At 41.1% G+C, this 27,884-nt stretch overlaps 1 protein-coding gene across 1 annotated transcript in view; it reads right to left on the bottom strand.

Moving 5' to 3' along the window:
- itpr2 (inositol 1,4,5-trisphosphate receptor, type 2) overlaps window positions 1-27,884 on the bottom strand; it is a 55,256-nt gene that overhangs the window by 23,510 nt on the left and 3,862 nt on the right. The window contains 36 exon segments of the mRNA XM_053318855.1: window positions 7,804-7,912; window positions 8,694-8,836; window positions 8,959-9,140; window positions 9,390-9,510; window positions 9,851-9,979; window positions 10,155-10,280; window positions 10,455-10,706; window positions 11,644-11,844; window positions 12,102-12,224; window positions 12,324-12,449; window positions 12,540-12,626; window positions 13,205-13,372; window positions 13,706-13,859; window positions 14,067-14,136; window positions 14,254-14,377; window positions 14,477-14,664; window positions 15,016-15,163; window positions 15,572-15,719; window positions 15,811-16,062; window positions 16,226-16,408; window positions 16,637-16,756; window positions 17,111-17,283; window positions 18,434-18,592; window positions 18,791-18,932; window positions 19,023-19,183; window positions 19,272-19,371; window positions 20,101-20,252; window positions 21,733-21,777; window positions 22,018-22,113; window positions 23,002-23,148; window positions 23,257-23,340; window positions 23,624-23,722; window positions 24,550-24,708; window positions 25,643-25,729; window positions 25,817-25,935; window positions 26,197-26,267. Of these exon segments, the coding sequence (XP_053174830.1) occupies window positions 7,804-7,912; window positions 8,694-8,836; window positions 8,959-9,140; window positions 9,390-9,510; window positions 9,851-9,979; window positions 10,155-10,280; window positions 10,455-10,706; window positions 11,644-11,844; window positions 12,102-12,224; window positions 12,324-12,449; window positions 12,540-12,626; window positions 13,205-13,372; window positions 13,706-13,859; window positions 14,067-14,136; window positions 14,254-14,377; window positions 14,477-14,664; window positions 15,016-15,163; window positions 15,572-15,719; window positions 15,811-16,062; window positions 16,226-16,408; window positions 16,637-16,756; window positions 17,111-17,283; window positions 18,434-18,592; window positions 18,791-18,932; window positions 19,023-19,183; window positions 19,272-19,371; window positions 20,101-20,252; window positions 21,733-21,777; window positions 22,018-22,113; window positions 23,002-23,148; window positions 23,257-23,340; window positions 23,624-23,722; window positions 24,550-24,708; window positions 25,643-25,729; window positions 25,817-25,935; window positions 26,197-26,267 (4,948 nt within the window).

The following is a 27,884-nucleotide window of genomic DNA, read 5'->3' as shown; positions in this document are numbered from 1 at the left end:
GTAATTCAGGGCAATATCTGGCCTATTGGTCCCTCTGCAAGTTCCCTTATTGTGATTGTCACACCTCTATTAAAGCGGATACATACTTCTAATTGGTATTCAGCTAAATATGACTCATTTGTGTAGCTGCCTTTGTAAGCATTGTTTTCATTAGTTGCTGCTTACAATAAATTGCGGGTACATTGCAAATCTGTATTGTTGTAAATGGAGAAATCTCTGCATAACACAGAAAAATGACCTTCTGAAAGTTTGTACACAAACTATACAAACATTGACAGTATATTTTCTTCACAACACTTGCAACTATGCACTCGAAAAAAACAGATACTACGGATACTACAGTTTCAACATAAGAGATGAGAGATTAGCCAAAACGAGGTAAAACCATGCCTCACTATGGACACTAGCCAGGTACAGTGCAGCTTAAGAGCCTCCAACTAAGTGCAGTGAAGAGCAAAGATGTGGAGGAGCACCTGCAGCCGATGCTCCCTGTGTCAGTAAACACTCCATCTCATCTGCAGTCAGCAGAGACACTTGTCTGCCTGCACTGTCTGGCTGCCGTCTCACAAACACACACGCATACTTCTTGAACTGAAGGTGAGGATCCATTGAGCCAGCTCTTCTCATTTCCATGCAGCAGTGCACAGACACATTCTCAAGGGAACTACAAACTCAGCACTACACTCTATGAGGCAGTGCATCCCAACGCACGCTCTTTGACTGATTGCATTTTGAATCATGTTTGACTTAACATTTCCCCTTTTTCTGACAGAGGACGTGTTGGTTTTGCACTTCTCTCAAACACCAGAAAAAACAAACGCTCCAGTGGGGGAAGTTGAAAAGAGGTGGGGGTGTCAGGTTTTTGCTCATGTTCACCTCCCTTCTGGGCGATGCAGTCTGCTGGCTAGGTCTGCAGAGAGAGAGGAGAGCAGTGAAATAGAGGGAGAGGGAGAGGGAGAGGGAGAGGGAGAGGGAGAGGGAGAGGGAGAGGGAGAGGGAGAGGAGAGGAGAGGAGAGGAGAGGAGAGGAGAGGAGAGGGAGGATGGCGGGAGAAGAGAGTCAGCCCAGCCTGACTCATCTGCTTGCTGCTGCATTGACGAGAAAAACTCCAGTCAGGTGATGTAAGAGCCACGAGAAAGAGAGATAGAAATAGAGGTAGAAGAACTGACAGAAGTAAGGGGGAGGGGGGACTAGAGGAGGAGAGAAGGATTGAGGAACAAACAAAACCTAGCATGGAGCAGACAGTCGTGGTGTTTTAAAATGTGCACCGGCACGCCACACTGCGGCTCTGGTGTCCAAGCCGGGGATGAGCTGCCGATCCCCACCTCCGGCATCCTCACACCACCCTCTTCTCCCCTCCCTCCTCCAGCCCCTTCGCAGCTCTGCTGTCTGCAGATCTCTCTGACTCTGGAGAGAAGCCTGGAGAAAAAGACAAAGACGTAGGCTGCCCTGTGGTTCTTTAGGTGGTCTGAAAACTCACACAGGCAGCAGAGGGTAGCAATACAGACAGTGCCACGGAAAGGCGGGGGGGAGGCTTGAACTTCTCAGGTCAGACAAGGTTGATTATGGCAGAGACTCAGGCTACAAAGTAGGAGAATGTTACCCAAACAAGTTAAGATCAGGGAGAGGGTTCTTTTCTGTGTTACTTCTGCCTACAACAGAGACATGAGATGACTCTTGACTGTTGTCTTTTGTAAACAGTAGGGGACATGGATCAAGTACACTATGACACAGCCCAAGAGTCTCCCCACAGGCTATGAAAGGGCTCAGCAACATAAAAAAAACCTTACCACGAGGAAGCAACTTTGAGATCTCATTCAGGTCAACAAACAAGAAAAATGAACCTCTACCTTATGGGTATTATTCTTTGTCATTAGCACATGATACTATCGTCATGTAAACACATGTGGTGCATGTTATCTAACAAATAGTTGTCTCTAAGGCATCAGTGAGGTCCTCAAACAGCCTGGAACTGGAGGGAAAATGAAAAGATTACCTTCCGTAAGGTGATACATATCTATATCAATGTGTTTTGCAAGCCTTCCTTGCCAAGGGAGTTGTTTCATGACTAGGACAAAATCAGGAAATCAAGACACAGACAGTTAGATAATCCTGCTGTTTTAGTACAGACGCTGTGGGAACATGTGCAGCGAGAGAGACGGAGATGTGATGAGGAGGGATACAAGCAGGGTTCTAGCTGCAACTGAGGAGACTTGGGTCATAGATATTTGGTTTGTTTTAAAATTGATGCAGGAGTTCACATTATACACAATTAGACATTTGCTTGTTTTTTTTAGGAATATTTTAGTTTGGTTTTACTTTACAGGTCCATAATGTTTTAGGAAGTTTCCTGGAAAGCACCACGTAATCTGGCAGTAATTATAGGGAAAACAGAGAAACAGCTCTGAGATAGTTACTGTGGTTAAAAGTATAGGAAGTCATATTGAGTTCATAAGCAGTTGTCAATTTTGAGAAAGTGCTCCATTTAACAAAGATTTACAGAAAATAAAACTGAACGTGGGAGCAGTGGCTCAAACTCATGACCTGTTCATTTCTAAAATTCCGGCCGGATGAGTAAACAGGAAACAGAGTTAGCATTATCTGCTGCTTAGTTTTATGGAGGGCTGTATGATGCTATGTTAGGTGACACTGTTCAATTAAGTTCCATATACACATATGCATGGACACAGGCCTCATGTGCCGCCATTTACAATGTTTTCAAGCAGCAATTCCACAGCACATCAAATGCTTTTATCCAACAAACAAGCACATCAGCAAAACAAATTAGGCCCACATGTGAGAGCAATTGGTAAGACTGGTTCAGACAAGACCAGCAGCGTAAACAAGCATGCAGCAAAAGGCCAACTGTTAGCTGGCGGGTTTGCAGTGGAAGTGTTACATGTGATTCTCTAACATTGTTAAGTACTGATTGTGTTTGTTAGGAACAATCTGATGTTGAAGATGGGTTGACTGGCAAGGTACACGCAAGGCTTGTTTGCTTCATCTGTCACTCGAGGATGTATACAAGGTGGACAAAATAAGAGGAACACCTTACAATAAAAACATATTACAGGTGTTAAATCATTTCCATCAGTGTTGGTGAGTTTATATAGTATGATGACATTTTCTAATGTGTGTGACAGTTCTTTAGTCAGTCGCAATTAAAGAATCTACAAATGACTAAAACTGAATACAGATTTGCAGCTTTAATAAAGATGTGATCATCATTTTCATGAGTGAGTTACAAAAGCAACATAAGGGAACTCACAGTAGGAAACAAAAGCCAGATAGTTGCCACCTAAATTGCTGGTGCATCAGTAACAAACACTGACAAATTATGTGTCAAGTGGCAAGGCAAACGTTTCAAACCAATGATGACATAAAGTGCCAACACATAAAATGTGTTGGCAAACAGGAACACTGGCAAGAGAGGGACTTAATGGGATGTTTGCTTAATAGCACTTTAAACCAAAACCTCAAAAATGACCACTGAGTTCTGACTGTCTCAACAAAAGCCAAATTGTTACTGCAAGACTATTGTTTTTTGTATTATTTGTGTATTTTATTTGGTCCACCAGGTGTGTGCATCCATGCTCCTATACACACTCACACACTATACTGTCATTAAAAATGACAGCTAGAAGCAGTCTAAACACAAGCCTCAATTCATTTAATTCATGCCTGTTGCTTGTCATGTGCCTCGCTGAGTGCAAGTGACCTAACTCACATGCAATCAGATTCAAATAACACACTATGAACTGTGTCAAAACACTGTTCTCAGTGACAATTAATCTCATTCATAGAGCCCCTTTAGATTCGCAAGGCCCTGAACCCACTAAACGTGTATTTTACACAACATCTCTTTCCTCCATAGCTTGGAGCTAAAAGAGTTTGCCAGGCACCGAGCGCCTGCTCTGGAGGCATTTCTTCACAGCATACACAGACTTCCTGTGCCCAGTCACGGCCAGACCAGACAGACAAACAACATGTGCTAATCCCTAAATCGCCATGGAAACCAAAACATAATACTCCCCTAACAGACACCTGACTGATGGATCAAAGAAAGGGAGGGCAAGAAGAATGAAGGACAACCTTATCAGCAGGTAATAAAACACACTTTGAATGTTAAAGATTTTCACACAGTTTTATTTTTGTATAAATGTTCTCAAAATCTAAAAAGGCATTTAGGGTCCAGGTTTAGGTCTACACTTCATAACTCCAACTTTATGACTTAACTCAGCATGCTGTGTCAGCCTGAATTCAGCCAAAGGTCAAACCATATGAGGTCCATCAATGAGCTCACCCAGCTCTCTGCCTGCCTGACCCGCTCCGTGTGGATGAACCAAAGCCATGTTCAACTACTCCCATCAAAACAGGGAAAACCCTGCAGGATGAGCTCACACAGGGACATGCAGTATGGGAGTGCATGCCTCGGAGTGTGTGTGTGTGTGTGTGTGTGTGTGTGCGTGCGTGAGTGGCTTTATGTCTACGTGTGTGTGTGATGCGCTTAGCATGGAGAGAGTGGTAATCTGTAAATCTGCTTTGCCTTGGGCAGGTGGTGTGAAACTTGGTAAGCAGGGAAGAAATAGAGGGAGAGAGGGAAGGAGTAGAAGAGAAAGAAGGACAGACAGACAGCATGTGAATAACAGAGATGAGTGTGAAAGAGTGGAGAAAGGAAAACAGAGTGACAGTGGTTTAAATTACATAATTGGCTTTTTCAATCCTCAGTAAACAAGAAGACGTGTACACGTTCATACACATGACAGGAATTATGTGTCATTAAATCTTGTTTGATTTAATTTAATTTTTTTGTTTTTATTAAATATCACTTTGCTGTTACTTGCCATTTAGTAAAAGTATAAGGTTGTCGATATTGTATATATTTCTTATTGTCAATGAATCCCATGAAAAGACTAAACTCAACAATTAATTGTTTTGTTAAAGCCTGCCACTATAAATCAAATAAAAACACATCACTGAGTCACACCTTCGTACTGGGTGACATGCAACATTTCCATGAATACACACACTGCCCTCCTGCCGTAAATAGTCACTCAAGCATCAAGCGTGTACAAATCCGCAGCTGAAAATAGTCCCCAATAAACGCGCTACTAACTCATGTTTGGATGACATTTGTGGAAAAACTGTGGGCACATTATTTCAGACTAACTATATACATATAGTGAAATGACATATCTGTGACACATTTCAAAGGTATTAATCTTAAATAGCAACAGATGGGCTTGTGGGTGTTTGCTACAGTAAAGTATTGAGAGGATTTGTATAGAATAATGTACTTAAAAAAGTGAAGGGCTGCAACTAACTAACAACTATTTCTTGATTAATTAATGAGATGAAAAAGTATCTCTGCTTCAAAAAGCCCAAGGGGACGTCCTTGAATATCTTATTTTGTCCACAACCCATTCAATGTACTGTATACAGTAGAAGACTAAATAAACTAGAAAATATTTGAGATTAATATATTTGAGAAGAATTTGAGAATCAGAGAATTTGGACATTTTATTAATTAAAAGATGTCTCCAATCAATAATTGAATAGTTGGCAACTAATCAATTAAGTGATTAATCAACACAGCTCTAAAAGAAGTGTTAGATACATTTCTCTTGTGTACCTCTTGTGTAATATTCAAATACAGTATGAGTATGCATAATGCATTCTTTCAAGACCTCCCCCGCTAAAAACCCCTCCTCACCCAAGGCGTCCCGAGGGCAAGTGGAGGCACAAACATTTATAAAGCTGCTCTTATCTGACAGCCAAAACAAGGGAAGTGCAGCACTGAGAGCCAACACATCTCTGTACTGTGACTGCTGCAGAGCTTTCTTCAATGCCCAACCAGTGCTCCTGGCATGACCCAAGCAAACAGAGAGCAAGGCCTGGGTGGGACTAGAGGGGAGCGAGATAGAGAAAATAACTCGGGCGGGCAGACAGAATGCAATAGACTGAGACAAAGCACGGAGGGGGTGAGAGAGGAAGAGAGAGGCAGTGAGCGGACAGAAGAGTTAGAGTAAGGAGGGAGGGAGGGAGGGAGAGAGAGAACATGATGTTCCACGTGACGCTGGCTCAGCCACTGCAGGCTGTTACGTAAGCGCACCCCCTGCCCTCTCTCCTCATGGACTGAGCAGACTCTCTTCTCTCCAATCCCTCACCCTGCAGCCGCTGCCCACTTTTTTTTCTCCCTTCCACTCACATGGCTCCTCACATGGCTGCCTCCCTCCCTCCCTCCTTCTCTCTCTTACTCAGTCACTCTCTCTCCATCTCGTTCTCTTTCTCTCACTCTCCTCCACCCACTCATTGCACCCCAGGGGAGCCACCAACCTCTGCTGCCTATGCTGTCACTCTGTCTCTCTCTCCTTCTGTTTTTGTCTGTCTGCCTCTCCCTCTCCCTCTCTCTCATTATTTCCATCAATCGTTTTCTCCTTCCCTCTCTCTTTCTTTCTCTCTCTCTTCCTCTCTCCTGTGCAGTGAGGCTGCAGCTCCACGCTCTGGGCTACAGGGATATGACAAAGAGAGGCCACAAATACATGCTTGAGCACACTCATGCACACCTACACAATCTGACATTTCACATATCGTTATCGCACTGTCTGGCTTCTCATATGCACCGAGCCGCTTTTAAAAAGCAACTTTTTTTCTCTCACTTTGAATCCCTCTGATGTTGTTCCACACAACTGTTGAATCATTTGCCTTTCGAAAAACAGCTTGGCTGACTGACACAAGATGCAAACACACGTCGGGAAAACAAAACTCTGACTCCTCAAGCAGTAAGTGAAACTAGCTGGCATGTACTATATTGAGAAATGTAGTCTTGGTAGTGTTACTAATGCAATAATGCTAAAAGAGAACCTAAAGGCACGTACATAATATTCTCATAAGTGATGTTCTGGTGCAACAAAAACAGCCTTTAGTAGGACAGCATTGTCAGCCAAAAATAATCAAATCTGCATGAAATCCCACATGGTCAGAGGACAGCAACATGCTTTTTCCTACTTTTCTTCAGGACAAGGTTTAGTACAATAAACTGAGCTCCAAGCAATGCAAAACAGAGCATAATCAAATCTTAGTGATAAAATAAAAACTGCCCATAAATGTAATTCCTGACTGGAGCAGCACATTTAGTGTTGTGTCACCTCCTCCTCCCCACACAGCTGGAATAAACTCTCCTCAACCTACCAAAGGTGATTACAGGTCTGACTTTTTGTGTACTTTGGCTAACACCTTCAACCTCCACCCTGTGGTGCATACAAACACACACATGAAGCCACTTCCTTAAGTCTCTCCACCAACTCAGTCACTCTACAGGCGTCTGGCTGAGAAGGGGTGCAGCAGGAGACAGCCCCCCCCCCCACCCCAACTCGCTGCAGTATTGATTTGTTTGTTCAGTGCTTGTCCCCCTCCTTCCTCTCCTCCTCTTCCATCCTTTACTTCCTCTCTCCTATTCTCTCCCTCAGTGTGAGTGTGTCCTCAAGTGCCTCCCTGCCTTATGTAACATAGAAAGGCCCACAGCATACTGATGAAGGAGAGTCTGGGCTCTGGGCCGACAGACTTGGGAGAAAACAAGGACCAGAGGACTGCTGATATGAGTGCAGCGCTGCTGGCAATATCTGAGGACAGGGCTCATTCCAATGCAAACTTTTAAATAATTTCACTTAATCAATGTGTTTTTGCATAACAGGGAGAGTTTTCTAACACTCGTGACATGTTTCCTTTGTAAGGTGAAATGAAATGAACACAAACCATGTTTGGTAACATGTACTCTCCATGTACATAAGATCGTCTACTCACAGACTCCTGACAACATTCCTTCTTGTCCAGCATCTCTCTGAGTGTCTGCAGGATCTTGATACATAGTTTCTCCTCTTTGTCCATAAGCTTCTTGGTGTGTTTGATCAGCCTGATGGAGTGACAAAAAAGTGTTTTATTATTAACAGCCATGTCTTGCTAATGCAGTCACTGGCTCACAAGTAAAAACAAAGCAATACTTTATTGATCCCTGTGGATAATATCTCCTTTTCTGCTCTCCAGGGAGGCCCAGTGACAGCAGTAGGGTAACAGCACTCCTGGAGGTTTAATGATGTATCAGACTCATTCTGTATTAAATATCTGATATGTGAGACTGAGCGGTCAGCTGCCAATATGATCCCTGACATTAGTCACGTAACAAGATTGTCAAGTCTGTAAAACCTGCATTGAAATTGTATTTTCTTTGTTTCATGTTTTATGTTAATTAATTTTATACTTTAATTGTGTTCTTTGCAAATGAATACATAATCTGACTCGTGTAGTTAGTTACTTTTTTCACCTTCAACTTTTTCCCAAGCTAATGTAATATGAGCCACAGGATTTAATTAATATAGTGAATGGTATTACATTAGTATAGATTTAAATTAGTGTTTTCAGCTTCACACAGCTTCAATGCTGCAGTTTTTCCTCTGGCAACAACAACTGTCAACATTGATTTTCGGTGACTGAATATCAGCAAAAATAGCAGGTATCGCAAACATCAGTCAGTTTTGACTGAAAAAAATGCCAGTCAAAAACCCTAACTCATCGAACCTAAACCACTACTTCATGCTGCTGGTCTTTAACACTTTAAAATGTGGCCTGCAGGACTTTAAAGTAGGGGAATTTATTCTGTTCCTTGGTCTGTATACAAGTTCTTAACAGCGACTTACTTTGACATGAAGGCTCCACTCTCACAGCGTAACCGAGCAGCCTCTGGAAACAGCAGCTCGGGGCTATGCAGAACATCCACCAGCACAGAAAACTCTGCCTGAACCTTCGGACTGAACTGCTCCTCTAGACAAGACACAACCCCCTGCATACGTACACACACAAACACACACATGCTCATTTAAATGCTGTTATGGAGAGACTTCTGGACAAACATACATAAAACTCTCATCAAGTCCTTCACTTATATCCTCCTGCTGATGTTACCTGAAGCTTTTCAATAATGTTCTTGTAGTCAGGGCCACCCAGGGGCTCCTTACGGGGCCGCGTGCGTGCAGAGATTCTCCAGTCTTTGGCCGCTCGCTGCACCATGTGGCTATGGACCTTCAGAGACAAAGTGTTGACCTGACTGTCCAGGTCCACAGGGATGGCTATTGCTCGTGCCTTGGCTGGGGAAAAACAAGAAAGATTAGCAGGGGTCAGACATCTAAACCTTAGATGGCCTAGTAGAGCTGCTCTGTCTCCGTCTTATTAACATGTGACATGATAAATAACCCATCTCTGGATAAATACTGATATAAAATCAGATTTAAAGCACAATGAATACTATTGATTTACATTTTAATAATATTTAAATGTAATATGTCTCCTCTCTGTCATTTTCAACACTGTAGGCTGGGCAGCAGAGTAACACTTACCCACATCGGCCAGAGTTTTGATACAACTCTCAATATTTGCCTTCTGAGCTGAGTTGATCCAGGTGCAGTTGTAGATCCTGAAAGCAGACTGGAGCAGCTGGATGAAAACAGACTGGTTTGTCTGTGAAAAGGGAAGACAACAAGGAATACTGTGCCTTTAAAAAACAGCACAAGTGAAGGCAAAGGCAAAGATGTTCCTATTGGGAACACTTCAATATTGTCTCTGATAAGAAACATTAGTACAAACTTCTATCTCAAAACACCCCAAGAAGCTGTCCTAGGTACAAATGTCTGCAATGAAACAAGAGGGTCCCAGGTGAAGGTGCCATGAAGGAGAGAGTCTGCTGTCAAATATTTTTAAGGTAAAGTAGCTCAAATTTGGAAAAGGATTTGGTTATGCCATGAGTGAGCCTCCCTCTGCAGATAGATTCAAACTGCTTTTCACTGGATAGAAACTATACCTGCAGGTTGGAGTGGTTCACAGAGAAAGGTGAGCTGAAGAAGCCTTTGACAATAGCCATCACTGTCTCTGTCACATACTTCTCCAGGGCCAGATCAGCATGGCTACGGTCTGTGGTAGTGTTACACACCTTCAGATGCAAAAAGAAGATTACTGAACAAGCTCATATTCACATCACATCATTTATCTCTATGTGAATAGACTAAGCATATATTAGGAAGATTTGATATATCTTGACAGACACACTGCCTCATTAGAATAGATCATGCATACAAGTGTGACCTTTCAATCTGACAGAGCCTTACACGAGACATGTCCACCAGGAAGTTGTCAAAGAGCTTCCAGATGTGGTTGGAGGTGTAGATCTCTTTCATTTCTACCTCAGTGTCCACATAGCAGTGATTCACAAAGTTCACATATGCAGTTTTCACCTGGGCAAAAAACAAATAAGAAATGAAATGTCAAGTTACTATAAGATAAACAAGACAGACCTCAGTTATACTCACAAAATGTTATAAAAAAAATAATAAAATAAATACACTGCATATCATTAATTTATACCATATAGTTCAAGCTGCATTATTCTATGTAGTATTACCATTTACCTCTGGTATGCAGTTTACATCAGTGACAACTTTGACAATGTCGTCCAGTGGTAGCAGAGAGTTGCATTTCAACTCAGTGTAGACGTTCTTGCCCTCAGTGCAGGCAGCCAGGAGCTCCACCAGTGTGTTGTGATAGGCCAGAGCTCCATCTTCATCTGTTCGCTCACGTTCAGAAGCCATCATCTGTAGCAACACTGGGAACGAGGAGCGGTCGTTGTAGAACACCAGGACGTCCTCCCCACCATTCACCAGCTACACACACAAAATAAGATAAATGCTGTCACTATGACCATCAATTATTGACTGTAAAATGTCAGTTCTTTTTTTTTTTTTACCTTTTTATGCATTTATTGGATAGCAATAGTAGAGAGATGACAGACAAGGTCCAAAACCAGGGACAGTGAGGTTTATGATTTTAACCCCTAAGCATCAGAGGTCTTTTTGTTCTGTAGTTTTCCAAAGTGGCAATGATTAATCTATCAATAAATTAGTTGACTGATAGAAAACTAATAAGCAACTTTTTTTGATAACTGATTAATGTATTTATTAAAATGCCAATGTTCTTTGATTGTAGTTTCTCAGATGTGACTATGTTTGGGTTTCCTTTGTCCAAATGACTAATCAATTAATTGAGAAAGTAATCATAAAAAAAACATAATGAAAATAGTCATCAGTTGTAGCCCTAATGTATAATTCTCTCATCTGTAATCCTACTGTGAATACACCGTACATTAACAGTTAAAGCAACAAATATATAAAAACATAGTAGTTTTATTTGCTATTTGTTCTTCCTGTAACACATGGGCAGAAATTACAATAAGCGGGATACCTTAAAGCACTGAATTTAAATAATTTCAAGAAGCCTGACTAGTATGAAATTTAATGCCACAAAGAAAGAAAACAGAATGCATACTTTGATGAATATATGGCATCCACTTATCCTATAAGATGACATAATGATACAGAAAAGATAAAAATGAAAATAAGAAATTAAACCTCTTCAGGCCATAGTAATCCTTACAAATATAATGTTATGTTTATAATAAGTGTAATCTCCTGTACATATTAAAATCTTCAAGAGATCTGTGGGGAAAATGACTGCAAATCATCAATATTTTTCTAATCTAAACCATGACCTGAAGCTGTTCATTGCAGGATAAAGTGGAAAGTGGAAAAACTAAATGCTCACCTCGGTCATGACTTTGTCCTGACATTTCTTCACATACTTCCCATCAGCTTTCACAATGGTTTGCAGGAACATGAGGTACTGAACATGTCTCCCGTGTGTTTCAATGCAGTGGACAAAGTGGTGAACCACACGGTCACTGATCTCATTGCACAGCAGGTAGTTGTTCATAAAGATATGACGCATCGTCTCAGCTTCTAGCAACTGGTCAAAAACAGAAGCTGTGTTTCAATCTTCATATCACAGATATAAATCATACAAGAGGTACTTTGATTTGAATATAAGAGAACATGAAAACGTCTTATACCGTCTGACTTTTGTTGTTTTGAACCTTGAAACTTTTATTTTACTGATGCAACTACAGTTTCTTCTTGTTTTACATCACTCTACAATAAATGTGCCTTCTTAAAAAGTGACTCAGGTCGATCAAAGAGGAGCAAATCGAGGTCATATTAACATACCCCTGGAGTGAGGAAGAGGTTGAGGTGTTTATGTAGCAGAACTTGGTTCTGAGGGTTCCCTCTGCAGAAGTTTTGCAAAAAGGTATGTGCCAGCGTCATGATCTCATTCATCTTCTCATCACTCTGTGAAAAGACAGAACCAGACAGATCAAATCAGCGATGATTTCACAGGGACATAAAGTGAGAGTAGTCATTCTGCTGGATGTTGTGCTTGCTCCTCACCTGCTCGTAGGGGATCTGCAGCAGGTCCAGCACCACAGTATGAGCCCCCATGTTCTTCAAAAGCCTCTGCTGCTGCACACGACTCTTCTTGCTCGGGTAACACAACTTACTGAGCCGCACCAAGATCTACAGATGAGACGTGCACATTTTATAGACAACTACAGAACAAAAAGACATCTGACAATAATAATCCGGAGATAAAGACATGGAGCTCACCTCCTTGACTATGTTGTAATTGTTTGCTTTGTTGCTGTCGATCTGGGGCTTATTGTCTCCATCCTGTACTGGACTCAAGACAACCTCCTGATGAGAGTCATACAGGATCAAAAACAAGCCTTTAGTAACCACATTCAAATTGTATTTTGTTTAAAAATTTGACAGTATGTTAAATATTCCAATTTCTCTAACTAAATGACATGGCTGACAAGGCTCCACAATTCTCATGTGTTCAGCCCCCACAAGGTTTATCTTTTGGCACACAAGCACCTCCATATCCTGTCTCAAATTACCGGGATTTGTCACAGAATAATGGGAAAAGTCCCAGCGCTGATTCTTATCATTACTTTTCTTCAGCAATAATGGTAACAATAATAATGTTACGGGCCTGACTAATAAAAACTGATTTACAGCCAGTTTTTGTTCTTCCAGACATTATTATTCATTATTCTTAAGTGCTGAGCTACATAGTTTGCACTGTGTGGTTTCCATTGGCTTTGATGAACAATGATAACAAACAAAGAAACCAGTGTAACTGAATGACAAATGGTATGTTTAAAATAAATATAATAATATCCTGTGGAAAAATGAGTATCACACAGAAATTTCTGAATTGTGAAACTTTGCTTTTAGATACTGGATGCCATTAAATGATGGTACAGCACCTCTATATTCTGTTCTTTGCCCTGCCTGACCACCATGTCTTCACTGCTGTAGACTCCACTCTTTTCCACCCACAGCTCTGACTTCTCAACAGTCAGACGCAGCTGATCCAGGTCGGTCTTAATCTGCTTGTAGTTTTCTACATCCTGCTCTGACACCAGCAGCTGGACCTGGAAAAAACACATGACACATACACACGTAGGATGAGAAATAAAGCAGACATAGTGATATTAAAAGAACAAATATGCGTAAGAGCAAATCTCTGCCAAGAAGTCTCATTGCAACACTATGGAATGTCAGCTCGCTGTTAAAAGCTACATTCCAGCTGAGGAAGCTCATAGTTAGACACTTTACAACAGCAGCTGCTTGGCCCTTTGGAGAGCCCTAATCCAAACTGATTACATCAACCATGACCAAAATGACTTAAGTTCGGAACTGACTAATGCCACGCTCTGTCAGGTCACCAAGCATCAAATGCTCAAGTGTAACTGCTGTGTCGTTACCTGTTTGAAGGCCTGCAGCACCTCAGCTCTCTGGCTGAAGTGTTTGAAGATGAGCTGCAGCGAGCCAGACACCAGTGGGGGGTAATCCTGCATTATGAGATGGATCAGAACCCTCAAAAACGTTCGGCCACCCTCATCGTCTAGCTCCACTGCACTTAACTCCACTGCACTTAACTCCGAGCTGAAATCACACATAAGCAGTCAGTTAAATCCTCACTATAGTTTTAAGCAGGTACAGTGATCTCCATAGAGATAAAGGAGCCAGATTATTCAAACAAAGCAAATTTACATCTTTTAAAAAGTTCTTCTGTGTGAATATTTTGAGAGTGAATTAAAACATAGATAGTCAGTAAATAAGTACAACTTCACCTACCCCCCTGCAAACATGCTCTCTGCTTTAGTTGCAATCTCATCTATGTCTGGTTCAGAGGCTGTAGACAAAATAAAGTGAACAATAGATCATTTGGATATGGCAGAATGCAATGGTAAACACCTAAAATAACAAAAGAAATCTACAGTATTTGCATTAAGAAAGAATGATGTCTCACGTGTAAATATGGGTATATCAGCCACTGAGACAGAGTTGTCAGTTATGCTCTTGTCCCCAAACTCTTTCTTATAGATGGACAGCAAATATGTGATTCTGTAATCCAACCTCACACTCAGGATGAACTGAGAGGGAAGAAAAAGAGGGCAGAAAAACAAAATCAAGCAGGTGAAATTGCGCCATCCAGATATCACACCATGCACATTTCAGTTGGCAACGCTTACTTGCAGGATCTCTATGATCTTTAGCTTCGTGTCCATCACCATGACATCCTCGTTGTCTGGCAGGAAGTGTCCTTTTCCGTAGCGCAAGCAAGGAGAGGTGTCAGGGAGGCTGTGTGGCACACCTCGACTCATCACCATCTGAGTCATCATTTCCCCGACACCGTGGATTGTACGCAGGACATTGTTGCCTAAAAAAAAATCTTCATCAGTTAATTACTAACCACCTCTATCTCCGTGTGCAAACCATTGAAAAAATCCAATTGTACTTTGATCTGCAGAAAGTAATCTTTACCCTCATGTCAACATGTTTTGAATACTGTAACTTCATATTTGAGTTCCACTGACACTTATCTGATCCAAAACACTTTCACTGTCTTTATCAAACTCCATTAACTAAGACATAGCAGGATGTATTTTTTTTCTTACTGTCTTTCAATTTTTTAACCAGCTCAGTTGCATTTAAGGTGCTGAATAAAAACTGTTAACCTGACCTCACTAATGCAATGAATAATGCATTTGCACAGTATAACAGCACTGACCAGCTTCTGGGCTCTTGTTGAGCTTGTTCATGAAAGTGAGCGGGTGCTGGACAATGTCCAGGATGGCCAGCAGGGTGCGTGTGAGACGCAGCAGCTCACTAAAACTGTAGAAACCAAAGTAAACCAGATTACGAGCCAGATTTACCACCTGGAAGAGAAAAATTAAACAAGCAATTCATCATTAGAAAGAAACTTTACAACAGTGCATAAAAAATAACCTAGTGAGTAATGAAAGCACTAGAGTCACACCTGAACAAAACTAAGAGTCTGCAGCAATATTAGCTGGGGCTGGAAGGCTGTACTTGCTAACCATGTTCGTAATGACAATGCTTGTAACAATTTGACAAGAAGATTTTGATTTTTTCACTCCAAATATTAACCGGCTGGCGGCACTAGAGACAAAATCAAGGAATCTCCAATGCCAGCAGGATAGGTCCTCTGGGCACCATGAATGTCTACACAAAACGTCATGGTTGAGACATTTAGTCTGAACCAAAGTGGTAGACTAACGAACTAACTGACATTACCATCCCTACATATATTTGGTTTATTTTACCTCTAGTGTGAGTTCATTCTTGTCTTTATCCCCAAATGGAAAAGGCTGGCTGACCACATCTTTGAGGTATTCTTCTACAAACTCCATGGTGGGAGCAAACTTCCTCTTCATCTCCTCTCTTGAGGTATCAGTGGACTCATATTCAAACCTGCAAAAAAGCACAAAAACAATTTGCATGTGACGTCTTGCATCATCCCGCACGCACCATCACGCACATAATTGCACATATTGACGCTCACTCATGGATGGTGATCTTAGAGGGGATCTCGGTCCAGAGACGGGCATAGCGCACAGGAACCACAGCCTCCTGTGGATCGCGGTCCACATGCATATGTAGCATGAGGCGGCAGAAGGAGGCTCTCAGGTTGTAGGGCAGGCAGTCGTCGAACATGCAGCGTAGGATCAGATCCACAGGCAGCTGGCAGGAGATCTGATTGATAGCTAGGTACTGACGGTCCAGACACATTTTAGCAAACAGGTTCAGCTGGTACCTACAGAGGAGGATATGGAGAGAGAAAAGAAAAGAATGTGAAGAATTTTTCTTTGCAGACATGGGAAGAAAAAAAGTTGAAATATTCACTCTTGCTTGCTTCAGCACTTTTTGTGTTACTGGGAAGAGGAGGTTTAGCACAAAGGAAAGAATGCTGCAGACACCTGTAGTAGGTGATTATGTCTACATCCATCTTATGGGTGCCCTTAGCATCCTGGGCCAGGTGGCGGATGGATTTGCCGTGAGGCTCCTTGTGGCTGTCAATCCAGTAGAGCCAAACTTCCTCCTCTTCAACCTCCTCCTGCAGCAGTGACGACTCCAACGTGGTCTCTGTGTTTGGGATAAGTCTGGGGGGAGGAAGGAGAGGGAGGGATACAGTGTGACATAAAGCAATCACTAGAAAAACTGCACACATTACACTCTGGTGTAAAACTCCTGCAAATTCACATTTCAAAACACACACACTGGAGTAAACAGCTCTCTGCATGTATGTACATGTTTAAAAAAAGAACGAGTGAAATATGACAGGATCAACTGGGATGTTTTAAATATAAATTCCACAGGGTGTGACTCACTTGGTCTGGATGAGGATATCTGCGTTGGTGGGGTTCAGCATAAATTTACAGATAAGCTCCTGCGTGACGGGGATGGCAGTCTTGTTGGACACACACAGATCAGAGAGATAATCCAGGAACCTGGATGAATAGCCCAGACATGATTCACCATATTTAAAACATGTTTTACAATGTTTTCAGTACAAGAACAAATACCTGAAATAACTGTACACATGGAGATTTGTGCATTACTGATACAGTATATGCAAGATGTGTCCCTTGTTGTTAGTCTTGTCTTGGAAAAGTTCTAAGTCTTCATGTTGGAAGACAGATTTCTGTTGGTCTCTTACAGTTTGTAAATGTGGTGTATACAATAACAGCTCACCTCATTAACAACTGATAAAGGAGTAAATTACAAGACAACGAGATGTATTTGTTTTTTAATGAAATTATTCCCTTGGGCTGCTTGATGTTTGGGAGGTGCACATGTCTGACCTTGGCTCTCTGTTGCGCCTCAGCAGGCTGACGAAGGTCTCAATCTCTCGGGCTGTAATGTGTTTTTCCAGGAGCTTGCGGTTGTTGTGCAGCAGAGCTGTGATTGTGTCCTCAGCCAGAATCTCATAACCAATCTGAGACTGCATGATTGTGAACTTTTTGGCTATATATTCCTAAATGGCAGAAAAAAACACATGGTCATGTCATCTCTTATGTAGTTGATAGTGATGTAAAGTTGACAGAAAAAGTCACACAGAAGCTTGAATCTGTCAGCTGCATCTAGTCTATTTAACCAGGGAAAACCTGTTGAACAAATCCTTGGAAAAAACAACAACTCTGATTTACATTCATGAAGTTACCCATAATTACACCTGACACTGTCTGTCACTCCCACAGCCTGTTAGCCACTGAGCAGCTCAACAGGAGCTTTTTGGAGTTAATCTACAACATCTGGTTATTGTCACCTGGGGTTGGGATTCAATCAATTAATCTGCTGACTATTTATCGACTAATTAATAATTAAGCTTACAAAATGTCAAAAATAATGACAAGCACACTTAAAACGTATAATTTATTGTGCAATTATGAGAGCCCTACTAGTAGTCAAAGTGCCACACAGCGATGACTTGCAACAGTAGTAAAAGCACAGGTGGCTCTGATGGTGGTGGCGCTGGAATTCAGTTTTATTAACTTTATTATTTACATTTATGTTTTTTGCTACTGTGACATGTTGCTTTTATTGACGTCACTATTAGGAGGCTAGACTGATAGTGAGTAACATTAGAACAAAAGCATGAAATTAAAGCAACAAATGGATCTTCTAACAGAGGTGGAAATGTGTGTCTACTTCATGTCATAATCAAAGGTTTGTGTGAGGCACACTAACATGTAGGCAAAAAGCACAAGAGTAAAGTCCTGAAGACAGGAAAATGACCTATAGCAGATACACAAAATCTTGCTAACGTTAGCTAATATAAGTTAGCATCAGTCACAGTCGTACCTGATTTGACCTAAAGACTGTAGCAGGGACACTGAGTGAAATGCTGCATTGTATTGCTTTTTAATTAAGCTTTCTGTTTTTAATTAGTGAAAATGTGCTTTTTCTTCACTCACTTTCATTATTGAACTTGTCATTAACTATTTTTCTATTGATCCATTAATTAAAATGACCGTCGAGAACTAGTATTCTTAGGATGAGTGCATCACTATGTCACCTGTGGTCCATGCATAGAATTTGCCAGACAGTCCAACAAAATGTATACTTCAAAATTCTTCATTAATACAATTCAGACACGTGTAGAAAGTAGTGTAGCAGAAACATGCCTGGTTTTTGCGATAGTCCTGCTGGGAGTGTCGTATCACCCTGTAGCAGAGTCTCAGCATGTACTTGAAGTGAGCATAGCGTTGGTCTCCCAAATCCTCCAACTTCAGCATCGGACCGTCACCCTGATCTGTGAACGGAGCCTTCAGGATGCCAAAGATCTGTATGAACAGAAAACAGGCCAGTCTGTGATTATTGCAAGGGTCAGTTTAACTAATGATAGTCTTATAGTCATGTGGTAATATTAAGATTTACTACATCACTCTCATTCCCTTTCATGTCACACTTCAGACCAATCTGCATTCTGTCCCAGAAAGGACAGAAAAGACAGACGGGGTGTTGTGAATGAGTGTGCTGACCTGAGCGAGGATGTTCTGTTCCCTCATGAGTTTCTGTCTCTCTCGGTTGGGTGTGGAGGTGACCACGGACAATACGTCTTGGCCGTTGTTTGGTACCACACACACAAAGAAAACCAGGTCCTCCAGGAGCTTCGTCACAAACCTGAAATATATGCATGGCAAAAAATAAAATATGAAATCATAAAATTTGCACCATCTTGTGTCACCTGTGTCATCATGCTTGTGCCTGTACCTCCGCTCATTCTGAGCAATGTTGCCATATTGAAGCTTCCTCACGGTGGACTCCAGGACCTTGCTGGCATCATTGGCAAAGTCCAAGTCTCTGACCTCTGACAGGGGAACAGATACAATGGCAAAAGCCTCTTTGTCCTCTTTCGTGGGACAGGTACCAATCTATTGAGAAAGTCAAAAGATATTCCAAAGTAATGCATCTGTTGCTTTACACATGTGTGTGTATGCGTGAATGTGTAGGTGTGTAGACCTTGAGCATGACCGGACGCTCCTCTTCTGCATCGATCGGGACATTGGTGCTGGTCACCCATGTGTTGGTGCACAGGTGCCTGAGCCTGACATAAGAGTTTCTGAGGAAGGATGAGACCAGTCAGTTAGACCACACAGGATTCTTAATTGATTAGTTAGTTTTTAACTGAAAAGGTTACTTTAGTGAGTCAATTAGCCTCATATTCAATTTTAAATTTCGCCATGCTAAATGTGACTCTCACTGAAATAACTCAGCATCTACTGGAAAACAAGCACAGACATTCATGGTCCTCAGAGGATGGATCCTACTGACTTTGGGGGTCCTTTGACTTTTCATCTAGTCCCACCATGAGGTTCTCTTTTCTGGTTTTCAGTGAAATATCTGGTCACCCATTTGATGGATTGCCATGATATTGGGCACATCCATGAGTACTCCAGTGACTTAGGTGATGTCCTGTAAATTTAGCATTTAGCTCAAAGCATCTTTATTCCAAGTGCAGCCTCACAAAGTTGCTATTGGGTAGATTAGTGTTGTGTTAAAATATTAGCTTCTATCTCAGTTTTGTCTCACTGGAAAGTTATCAAGTAATACATGTCAGTGTATTTCAGTGTAGATTGCTCCATTACAAACAGCAACACTTATTTGAAAGAGAAATTTAGAAAAGCAGGTAGTTTTGTAGTTGAGTGACTTTATCTCACCCCAGTGGCAGATGTTATGACAACAACTGCTGTACTGTGCTGTGGGCTCTAGTGAAAAATGCCCCCTGTGAATACAACTACAGCAGATGTAACTTGTTATTAATTGTGTTGCCCCCATGTGAGTGACTGACCTGGGCACCAGACAGTCAGCCCGTTGCAGAGTGGTGGCATCCAGCTCAAACAGCGAGGCAATGTCATTCCCATGGGGAACAGACACAAGAGTGAAAGCAATCTTCTCTGCTGCTTGATGCTTCCTCTTGGAGAATACAGTATCAGTCTCATTCTGCGGCAGCCAGACACACACGCGCACCAGGATACACACACACAAAAATGCATACAGAAAAGAAGTAGAAATTAGTAAAAAGAGTCTAAATGCTTATTTTTCACTATTTGCTAAAAAGCGATCAAGAAAATAAACAGCCACCTTATTATTAGTATCATATATTAGTAAACAAGCAAATTCTCACATTTTTAAAGTTGCAACCAGCAAATATTTGAGAAATTATTGGATGATTACGATGGATGGATTAACAGTTACAGCTTTTAATCAATTAACTGCCTGCTTACTGACAAACAGCTGAGACACTAACAGCAGTTCTCTCCTCTTCATATGCAGCTACTCTGGCTCACTTACCTTCCTCACAAGGCCACAACTTACATGATCACATGAACATGAACTTACATGAACTGCACTTACACCATTAACAATCAACAAACTGAACAATAGAAATTTGCCATATTCTGAAAACTCAGCTTAATTTCACTAGACTTGGTATTTTTATGGTAAGCATTGATGAGTCAGTATGCCACATTGTTATTATTGATATGTTTTGTGTCAGGTTTCCACGTCATGACAGTGAATATTGATTGATGAGCATAACTGCTGCTACAATCTATAATTATGGAAGGACGGATGTGAACCAAACTATGCTGTCAGTGTCTCACACTAATGAGGGAGCCATGACTTCTATGTGTGGTGTATTATACACTGCAGTAAGTGGGATGGTACAGTCTGCACTGTGCAGATGCAGCAGATAATGGCGAGGGTTAATTTCTCCCACTGTTCTCTGCATGTCAATGGGAAGCTCCCCAGAGCTGCCTCCACACCTCAGCTTCTCCATCCTCCCACTCCCCTCTCCTCTCCTCCACCCCATGCCCCCCCCCCCCTTCCCTTCCACCCCCTCCGCTGGTGACTCACCCCACCAGCTTAGCACAGGCGAGTGGAGCAAAGCAGACAGCACGTCTGCCTCCCCTCCATCCCCTCTCGCAGGGCACCCCCACACCCAGACGTTATGTAAGGAGCCCCCTGTGTGTCTGAAATTCAGCATGTGCATGAGAAAGTGTGTGAGGGTGAGAGAGTTTGTGTGTGTGTGTGCTTGCATCGCTAGAATACAAATGTGCAAGGTAGCTATGAGCTGAAGAAAAATGTGTAGATATAGATTCAGAGTTCGGCAGAATTAGTGTGTGTGTGTGTGTGTGTGTGTGTGTGTGTGTGTGTGTGTGTGTGTGTGTGTGTGTGTGTGTGTGTAAGAGAGAAGTGGTGGTATTGCATAACCAAAAGATAAGAAGACAGAGAAGGACCTAAACTTGGATAGACAACGTGTATAACTGCTGAGATAACCGTTCTTTCTACTAAACACCCATAAAATCTTCTCTCCTATCCACAACTCATTCCTTCTTTCAGTCAAGTGCAATCTGATGCCCCAGACTGAGGTCATCCATATGTGACTTTGCAGCTTAATGTGGTTGTTTGACTGTCTCACCTCTCCCTTAGACTCCACTGTGCTGTCTTTGAATTCAGGGTTCACCTGCAGAGAGACAGAGTGGTCAGTGGTCTCAGATCTAGAAAGCTTTGATGATAATTATGTCAGTATCATCCCCATCACCTTATCCAAACTATGCAATGTGTGACACTGGCCATATCAATGGGAACACTGCCACCTACAGCACATCACATAAAATCCCCACTCAAATGTGCTTGTTGAGAAACTGAAGAGCTGTCTTATAAAAGTAGATAGATAAGTAGACTGCTGAAGAGTGAAACTCACCTCAGCTGCAAGGTAATTCCCGGTTGCCAGGTGTTTAAAGCGGAAGAGACTGTTCCACTGACCGGCTCCACCTCTGCAGGGGTCATAGTGCACAACCTGCCATGGAGACACAAAATAGCAAATGAGAGTAAAAAAAAAAAAACCTTCATCATGTTTTTCTGCCTCCTTCAAATATGAGATTTTGATTTTACTTTGAAATTCTATTCTAAAATAGTGCAAAAAGACATGCAACACTGTTCACAGTTTTTAGTTTATGTCTGGGTTTGTTTTTCTGGATTTGTTCAGTGGACAGAAATAAATGATTGGTTTAAAAGCAGCTGATTTCTGTCAAATGATCATAAACCAAATGAAACAGGGGTGCATGACTTCATTTTCAAATACTTGATACACCAACATCGGTTTAGCATGTTTGGGTGCAAGAAATAGTCAGAATTTGAGTCATCCTATTTGCCAAGCACAACAGGAATTTGGTGTTTGTCATACTGGCGCAACAACATGTCAACAACTGATATAGTACCATAAGTACGTTCTGGCAGAAAAAGCAGAGTGACAACAGGAACTTGAATTTTGTGCAAGCTGATAAAGAGGAACATACAGTACAATAGACAGAGGATTGCGAACAACTAAAAGATCAAAGTGGCATGCAGTTGGATATTACAGAATGTACTGTAAAAGAGACTTTAGGATCCTTATTTATGAAAAAACTGTTAATTGAAGTGTGATTTTTGTGTGATCTTTATTTTGTTGATAAAAGCCTATTGGTTACTAATGCAGTTGGATATTACAGAATGTACTGTAAAAGAGACTTTAGGATCCTTATTTATGAAAAAACTGTTAATTGAAGTGTGATTTTTGTGTGATCTTTATTTTGTTGATAAAAGCCTATTGGTTACTAAAGCAACAAAGCAATAATTACAAAAGTCTTTAACAAACCAAATTCAATTATATTCTTAAAATTGACATCAATTCCTGTTTGTGCTTTACCTCAATCTCCCAGAGAGCCTTGGAGCTAGTGGCAGAGGTGGCAGACTGTCGCAGCGTGGTTCTGAGGAAGACATGCTGCTGCTTCTTGTACTCGTCACTGGTCAGAAACTTCTCCTGCTCAGCATGAAACAGCCTCACCACGTCTCCCTGACAGAGGACATGTTCAAATGTGAGATCACTGCAAGATGACTGCATGCATTTCTGCTTTAAAAAATGCTCTAAATAGATCAAACTGAAGGCAATAAAACAACATACTCCCTTCAGCACATCTTCCCTGTAGTCGCTAAACTTCATGAACAAGGTGACCTTCCAGCTGGTGTTACAGTTAACAGCATTAACCTGCAGCGTGAACCAGAGAGAATAATACATGAAATCAGATTTTTTATAACATGATGAGAACCACGTGATGTCTGCAGAAATCCTTGTAAAATCGCGTTTTTAAAACCAAAATTATAATACTTATATGCTCATCTGTGGACCAAACATTTCATTTTAAAAAAAACATCGGATAAACTACAAACTAGATGTTTTTCAGAGTTGTAGTCGGTAGGCTTTTATCTGACAATAGCAAAATGTTTCAGTACTGAATAAATAAATAAATAAATAAATGAACTAGTCCCACCTCTTTGCAGCCAGGATTGTCGAGTAGCTCAATGTTACTGGCATGAAGAGGCTGCCCTGCGTTCACTGGCATCAGTACCACCTTGTCTCCAACGACCACCTTGAACCCAATTAGAGATATATGTCATATCCCAGCAGGAGATGCAGATTGGTAAGCTTCCAGTGGGTGTTCAAATGATTAAACAGAGAGTAAGAGTGTATCCATGCGAGGGGTTTGTCTAAAATCTGCAAACATCCCCTATTTATTTATTTTTTTAAAGAGGGTGCCATGTGCAACAGCAACAAACTGAACTTCACATGAGATGGTGGTAGAGCTGTTCACAGCAAACAGGTTATGTGTACCATGGTGAGTGGACGTGAATGCAGCATACAGAGAGATGGTGACTGAAAAGTATACTACCTGCTACTGTATCATCATTTGCACAATTCATGCTCTCTAACCCATTCTAATATAAACTATAATAGACTAAATATTGAAATGTTAAGCAGCCACACACAAGCACACTGTGGCTTTAAAATGGTATCACACTTACTCCAGTGGTGCGCTAAAATATTTAAAACATAAAACATTTCAAATACAAAGATGCAGTATCAGTGACATACAGTAGATAGGAATAGGAAGGCCGGTGCAACCATGCTTTTACATGATAATCTGTGTCTGACCTTATAATGCACAAACATCATGCACAATCAAGAGCAATACCTTTAACCATAGGATGCTGAAGCCAAAGGGGAAGGACAAAATCAGAAAATGTTACTGGAACAGGACAAACAATGAACTGACAGTCTACAGGATGAAAAAGTTGGCTCTCACACCAAAAGACATCTGTTGTACTTGTAACAGATAGGAACACCAGTGTCAAGTTGCTCTGAAGTATTTGTGTCTATAGAAAAAAAAATTATGATGCCAAGCAGAAGGAAACCTACATTATCTCCTTCGCTGCGGAGCTTCCAGAAGGGTTGAATGTAGAACCAGGAGCCCTCATTCCCGGCTGGGTCCAGAGAAACCCGCATGGCATTTTTTTCCAGCAAAGCAGGGAGACGCTTGTTTACTGTCAGGTATTTGTTACTCTTAATGTGCAGGAGCTGAGACAGAAGAATCAGGGTGTTTAGATAACACAGATCTAATAACACTGATAAGATTGCAGATCCAATTTTGGGGGGATAAGTAATTAAAGCAGATGGTGGTTAAGGGTTCACAATTTGGTCTAAAAAAAACAACAGTCAGGTGCCCGTATGAACACTGTAACATATTTTCTCACTGTAATCATTCCTCCTGGCCATTTAAAGATCCCTTCCTAATCCACTTTCAATGTACGTGATGGAGGACAAAATACAGTCTTTGTTTTGTGCAAAACTGCATTCAAAAGTTTATCTGAGGTCGTCTAAATGAGTTAAATTAAGTGGATATTTTCCAAAGTTAGTCTTTTTAGAGCAGATTTTACACTTTTCGTTACTGTTTCTCCACTGCAGCAACACGGAAACACTGTACAGACAAAACAAAAACAGTCAATGTTGTGCTAAAAATGCTGTAACTTGATTTTACTAACTTAGACTGCTGAATCCTCATTTACACCTCAAATAAACTTACTGAACGCAGTTTTGCACAAAACAAGAACTGAAACAAGAACATTTTTTTACCCATCACTTACATTGTAAAGGTATTGGGAAAGGACCTTTAAGCAGCCAGTATAAACAAGAGGAATGACTACAGCAAGCAAACACTATTTTAATGTTAATTTGGACACCTGAATATTGTTTTAAAAACACATTTGAACATTTGTCAGCTTGTCCTTTAATGCTTCTTTTTGGATTCAAATGAACTCATCTACAGTGTTATTCTACTGGACTCAATTTGAAGAACAGAAGAACAAAACACACTTCCTGATATCAGTTAACAAACAAGGGTTACATTTGATGGCAGTAACACACTCTTGGTAAACAGGCAAACAAAAACAAGGTTCTGGACATACAGTAGGACAACACAATGTCAGAAGTGTACTGAAAAGATGGGTTGTACCTGGATGACATTACTATATTTGACAAATTCCCCCAGGAGCTTCTTGTTCTCTGACTCATTCTGCTTCTGCTCCAGTTCTGCTGCATGCTGAGTAATAAAACAAAGATTTGTTAAAGCTTCAGGATGCAAGAGAAAACTGGTTTAAGATCATTCGCCAAGATTTTAAAGTTTTACCTGTAGCTTCTTGAACAAGTCTCCCTGTGTGTTGTTGTTTCCTTGTTTTCCTTGTTTTGCCTTCCAGAACTGCTTCTGAGCAGAGTATCTGTTCATGGGACAAACCTTGAAGAGGCAGTCTGGGGGAGGGGGGGGGGGGGGGGGGGTTATTTAATGTGGTATAAGGGTATTTTTTAGGTTAATGGTTTTTACCAGACAGGAACTTGTAGAGTTAGTTACACACATCAGAGCTTCTCTAAAACCACAGTGTTGTGTTGAATAACATTGACTGCAAATGATCTGGTCAACCTTGAGTCTTTCTTTTTTTTTCATGTTTATGCATGTCTGTTCTCTGTGTGTGTGTAACCTCGAGCTAGTGTGACTGGTATAATCCCACATACCTCTGAACTTTTTTGGAGGGTTGGCCAGATCTCCAGCATCAGGCTGGACCACACACCTGTCATCCACAAGCCTGCAGAAGAGAGCAAAAAATAATCATAATCAACATATTTCTTATGCATATTATTATTGTAGCTTATTTCAACCACTGCGCACATTTAGTGAAACTAATGCAAAGCTTCTACCAATCACTTGCTTTAAAAGTAAAGATTTATACTGCACAAACCGTAGTCTAACTATGATTATATAACAGACAGATGCAAAAACACAAAGTAGTCTCAAACCAGTCATTTGAATACACGGTTCAAAAATCACGCTTCAGATGACTGGCCGCCTGAGAGATGAAAAGCAGGACTGGCGACACAAGAAAGAGTGACAACTCTGTTCATCATCATATCCATCTCCTTAGAGCCCTCCCAGTTATCTGGACCGACGCTCTGAGCAGTTCTGGACCGAGCTCATCTAATTTAACGGCGCTTTGATCTCTGCTTTCCAGCCCAGCAGGGGGAAGATCTGCTCAGCCTTGTGGTTTGTTCCGAGACAGATAAACCGGAATGAAATGACATCCGGATTTCTTTGGCTTTCATGTAGTGCAGCGGGACAATGGATGAATGGAAAAGAGACAGAACTAGACTTAAACATAGTATATGTAAAATAAAGTTTTGAGAGTGGACATTATAAAAAGGTAACTGAAGACTGAGCTTCAAGTCAACCGAAGGTTACTGAAGCATGCATTGGCTGCAGAAGGCAGCTGCCATCAGAGGAAACTGTGTGGTTTATGTGCAGGGTTGATTAGAGGGAAAACGATGGGTGTCGCTCTCCTAACAATTGCCTTGAATTTGTTATCATTCTTATCATTTTTCTTTGTCACTTATTGTCTATTGTTTAATTGAAAAGTTTAGGTTCAGTGAAATTAACCTGTTAGACATATGACATTCTACACATTTAACTGAAGTGTAGGCAATGATTCTGATGATATAAGCAGTGGCAAAAAACTGAGTCACTAGAACTGGCAGGAATACATTAACATTGCAAAAGAACATTCACTCGTTCAGCATTCATCTATATAGGCTCATTTACCACACTGATGAAAGATAATGTTAAAAACAGAATGTATTTATCTGTCTCATCATATAACAGATGTCTGCAGACATCAAATTTGTCCTCCCCGCTTAGATGGAGGTTTTCCAGGGAGGGTGTAAATGAAACCAGGAATTGATCAAAAATATTTAATCCTGATTTTAAAAGTGTCTTTCTGAAAAACATCTTAATTTTCTTTCTTGACTATGGAGTGCTGAACTACTTCTATTTCAACCACCAATGTTAGTCGTCATTGCACGAAACCCATTATTTTGTGGAATTGGAGTAAAAGCAGGAAAAATAATTAAAGGCAGAAAAAGGAATTAGTTTGTGAACAGAATACCTAAAACCTTAAAGTGACCAGCAGCCCAGAGGGAAGGCATATAGGATGTTCTGCTTGTGATTAAAACACAAGTATGAGCCTCAGCAGCGTTCTTATCAAAATGACTGAATTTGGATGATCCTGTCAGCATGTATTTGTTTAGGAAGTGTGCTTCATTGCTCTTATTTTCAACAGGCCAAATAAATCCTTAACCTGAAGTTACACCTGCCTTGTAAATTCTATTTAAGACTTCATTTAGTCCTGGAGTAACTCTAATCCTCCTTCAGG

The sequence above is a fragment of the Scomber japonicus genome, chromosome 5 (genome assembly GCF_027409825.1).
Source record: "Scomber japonicus isolate fScoJap1 chromosome 5, fScoJap1.pri, whole genome shotgun sequence".
Lineage (NCBI taxonomy): Eukaryota > Metazoa > Chordata > Actinopteri > Scombriformes > Scombridae > Scomber > Scomber japonicus.
Note: the sequence above shows the minus strand (reverse complement) of the source record. Positions and strands in the feature narration are given on the sequence as shown.